The 3,448-nt window shown below is 37.4% G+C and overlaps 1 protein-coding gene across 1 annotated transcript; it reads right to left on the bottom strand.

Annotated features, from left to right (window-relative positions):
• Positions 1 to 1,362: 1,362 nt before the first annotated feature.
• On the bottom strand, positions 1,363 to 3,002 carry LOC131224942 (sugar transporter ERD6-like 16). The gene is made up of 6 exons (XM_058220379.1): positions 2,937 to 3,002; positions 2,538 to 2,603; positions 2,358 to 2,423; positions 2,023 to 2,098; positions 1,748 to 1,812; positions 1,363 to 1,494 (listed from the first exon to the last, which is right to left on the bottom strand). The coding sequence occupies exons 3-6, from the start codon at positions 2,415 to 2,417 to the stop codon at positions 1,363 to 1,365; spliced, it is 333 nt and encodes a 110-aa protein (XP_058076362.1). The 5' UTR covers positions 2,418 to 2,423; positions 2,538 to 2,603; positions 2,937 to 3,002.
• Between the last annotated feature and the right edge of the window lie 446 nt (positions 3,003 to 3,448).

The following is a 3,448-nucleotide window of genomic DNA, read 5'->3' as shown; positions in this document are numbered from 1 at the left end:
GCCATGACCATTTGTAGGATGATTGAACATATGAAGCTGTTGCAGGAAATGACTTTGTCATTACTAGAGTTGCATTTCGAGACAACTTTTCAAAGTACTACATAAATGACCGTGGAAGTAATTTTACAGAGGTCACTAAGAAATTAAAAGGAAAAGGAGTGGACTTGGACAACAATAGGTTTTTGATTCTTCACGTATGTGATGGGTTGATGGTTGAAAAAGGCCTATTTACTTGTGAAAAAAATACTATACCGTCAAAATCTATCTTCTCTTTCAATTCTTTATCATTGAAATTTCAAGGTGAAGTCGAGTAAATTTCTATAATGAAGCCAAAGGCTAGGATAAAGGATGTACCAGCTGGCCATATGCGAGTGCACATAGACTCACCAAGATTTGTATTTTCAGCATTATTCTAATTATAATTGTAATTGATTGAATGAAGGATTGTAATTGATTGTAATTGAATGATTGAATGATTATTCAGGTAATAATTGAATGAACAAATGATTATAATTTTTTTTAATGTAGGAAATAGCTACGGATATTGACCGTAGCTAGTAATCTGACAACTGTAGCAGTTATTAAATTTGGCATATTGCTACGGATCCAGCACTACTTTTAGCTACAAATAATATCCGTAGTTGTATGCACTTTTCGCTACAGAAATCATTGCTACGAATTAAATCTGTAGCTATTGTAATCTATCACTACGGATTAAATCCGTAGCCATAGGTTTAAGACCTATTGTTACGGCACCTACGACTACGATCGTGCTACGGACTAAAACTGTAGCCATATGTCTATGGCTATGAATAAATCCATAGCCTTTGCCCAGTTTTCTGGTAATAAAGGTTCATTCACATTTTTTTCCCTACGAATCATTTCGTAGGTAAAAGTTTCGTCAACAGTTTTACCTACGTCAAATATCGTAGGTAAAAAGTCTTACCAGTGCCGACGAACACAAAGTATACAGTTTTTACCTACGAAAAGTTTCGTCAACATTTGTACCTACGACCAATTTTGTAGGTAAAAGTCTTAACATAGTTTGTACCTACGAAAAATTTCGTAGGTAAAAGTCTTAACACCGTTTTTACTTACGAAAAATTTCGTAGGTAAAAGTATTAACATAGTTATTAGCTACGAAAACATTCGTAGGTGAAAGTCTTAACGCCAACACAGTTTTTACCTACAAAATATTTCGTAGGTAAAAGTCTTAACAAAGTTTTTGGCTACCAATAATTTCCTAGGTAAAAGTCTTTACCCACGGTCTTTTACTGACGAATTGTTTCGATATAATCCTGCACAGCAACATTAGTCCGCAATCACCAACCCATCATCTAACTTCTTTCAAGCCCTACATTCTCAAGTATATTCATGGATTGTTAGAGTTGGAATAAGAACTTGAATTTCAGCTGCTTCCTCGGAAATATTAGCATCCTTTCCACACAGCCTTTGTAACGCAGCTTCAAACTCTTTCTCATGGCCCATCTTTGCCTATAACACACCATGACATTTCCATACATGTCATGGGGTAAATTTTTAACAGAAACATTGATCTTTTCCCTTTATATATATATATATATATATATATATATATATATATATATATATATATATATATATATATATATATTAATGATCAAACTGTCCAGACAAGGCCTATAATCAGCCTGATTGCCGAAATGAGCATCAGATGGACATGATCATAAAAAGTAATAGACCCAGTCATTTATATATAATAGCTTACCAGCCATCTAGGAGACTCTGGAATGCATAACAGACCCAAGAGTAGAATAAAGCATGGAACAACTCCTGCATGTAGAAACTCAAATCAGTCCCTTCTCAAATTAGGCTTCTTCTTTTTTTAAAAAAAATAAATTTTCCAGTACAATAGCTGTAACTAAACCACGACACCATAATCTCATACGTCTGTCTGCATCTTTTTATCACGATTCCTCCTCATTTCATGAATTTCTAAGATAACCCAATTTCTCAAATTTTACTAGAAAGTACAGGAACTACCAGTTAGTGCCAATGTGCGCCATGTTACGACCGTCCCTACCACAAATGCAAAAGATGCCCCAGAACAGATCATGAGCTGCAGAATATATGAACGGTGAGTAAACATGATTTTAACAGTTTGGATGAGCTTGTGGATTGGACTGTAATGATTAGTTCAATGAAGTGGAAATGACCCAGTTGCGTTCCTTACGAGTCCAGATTGAAACAAGAAAAATTGAAATCCAGAATGCAGTTTAAATTTGGCCATTTCAAGGAAATTGAACCGATGATTGCATTTCGATTCAATAGTGCATCCAAACGCAGGCTTAACTACTGACCCACTATTTCTTTTGCACCTCATGAACTGTCGTTAGCCCTCCGCGGAGATTCTTGGGTGTTATTTCAGCTATGAACATGGGTACCTGTTCATCAAGGCACTTAATGATATGAAAATGTACGGTGTAGATTTACTGATCGTGATTACAGAGTGGTAATTACACAATTAGGAAATAAGAGGACTGTTATGAAATGTGTACCACGTAGGAAATAATGCCGATTCCATACCCCAAGGGAAATCTTCCAAGATCAAGTGATCAAGCAGCCTTCGTAACAGTCACACGTCAAGATGTCATGATACACGTTTTAAGCAGATGGAAAAAGAGAAGTGCTAGGCTATCCTTAGCCATCTATCAGGTGGGCCCCTAGTATGCTAATCAGGCGGGCTGCACATTAATGAGGAAAATGGACGGTTGGAAAATTGATGACTACATTTTCTGCAATCGCCATACAATGTGGTGCAGCTGATGAGTACATTTGCTTTATGTTTGGACTAGGGAGATTCATGGTGGGACCCACCAGATGACTAGCAACGATCTCGCAAATTTGTGCCTGGAATCGATTTAAACATGGAAGTTCATTTACTGTAGATATCAAACCTGAGAGAAGTAAATAGCAAACCATGCAAGTATGCAGACAACAGCTGAAATCCTCATAGCCTGTTTTCATGAATGAAGTAAGAGAGATGAGAAGAACCCCATTAATGTTGTAGTATGCTTATCAATGAACCCTGATCATCCATCAGATGGGCTGATCGGTGTGGCCCAACACAGAAAACTCACTTACCCCTTTCCGGCCAGTGAGGTCGGCTATTCGCCCACTCATCACGGCACCGAGCATCGCGCCAATATTCAATATGGAACCAAAGACTGAATACTGCAATGTAACAAATAAGATGAAAAACAATGTAAACCGTTCGTGCCATGGGTCAGGAATGTCCCACCATCCATCGATTGAAAGCAGGAATCCCAATTTAAATTTCTTGATCAGAATTTCAGAGTTGGAGGGATGGAGATTTTGAATGAGGATAGGATTCACGCCCGTCATCAATTGACAGTGAGATATCTTGGTACACCCTCATGTGTAGCAGTTGGGAAACATATGGAAACTT

Source organism: Magnolia sinica, chromosome 14 (assembly GCF_029962835.1).
Source record: "Magnolia sinica isolate HGM2019 chromosome 14, MsV1, whole genome shotgun sequence".
NCBI classification, from domain to species: domain Eukaryota; kingdom Viridiplantae; phylum Streptophyta; class Magnoliopsida; order Magnoliales; family Magnoliaceae; genus Magnolia; species Magnolia sinica.
The sequence above is the reverse complement of the archived record's forward strand: the minus strand, read 5'-3'. Positions and strand labels throughout refer to the sequence as shown.

Bases quoted from the DNA above. Each gene is read 5' to 3' on its own strand.
- LOC131224942 (XM_058220379.1), bottom strand. From the start codon at position 2,417: ATGTTCATAGCTGAAATAACACCCAAGAATCTCCGCGGAGGGCTAACG. The intron at 2,099-2,357 runs GTGCAAAAGAAA...TATATTCTGCAG, and splicing joins GGCTAACGACAGTTCATGAG to CTCATGATCTGTTCTGGGGC. The intron at 1,813-2,022 runs GTAGTTCCTGTA...TTCTACATGCAG, and splicing joins GCGCACATTGGCACTAACTG to GAGTTGTTCCATGCTTTATT.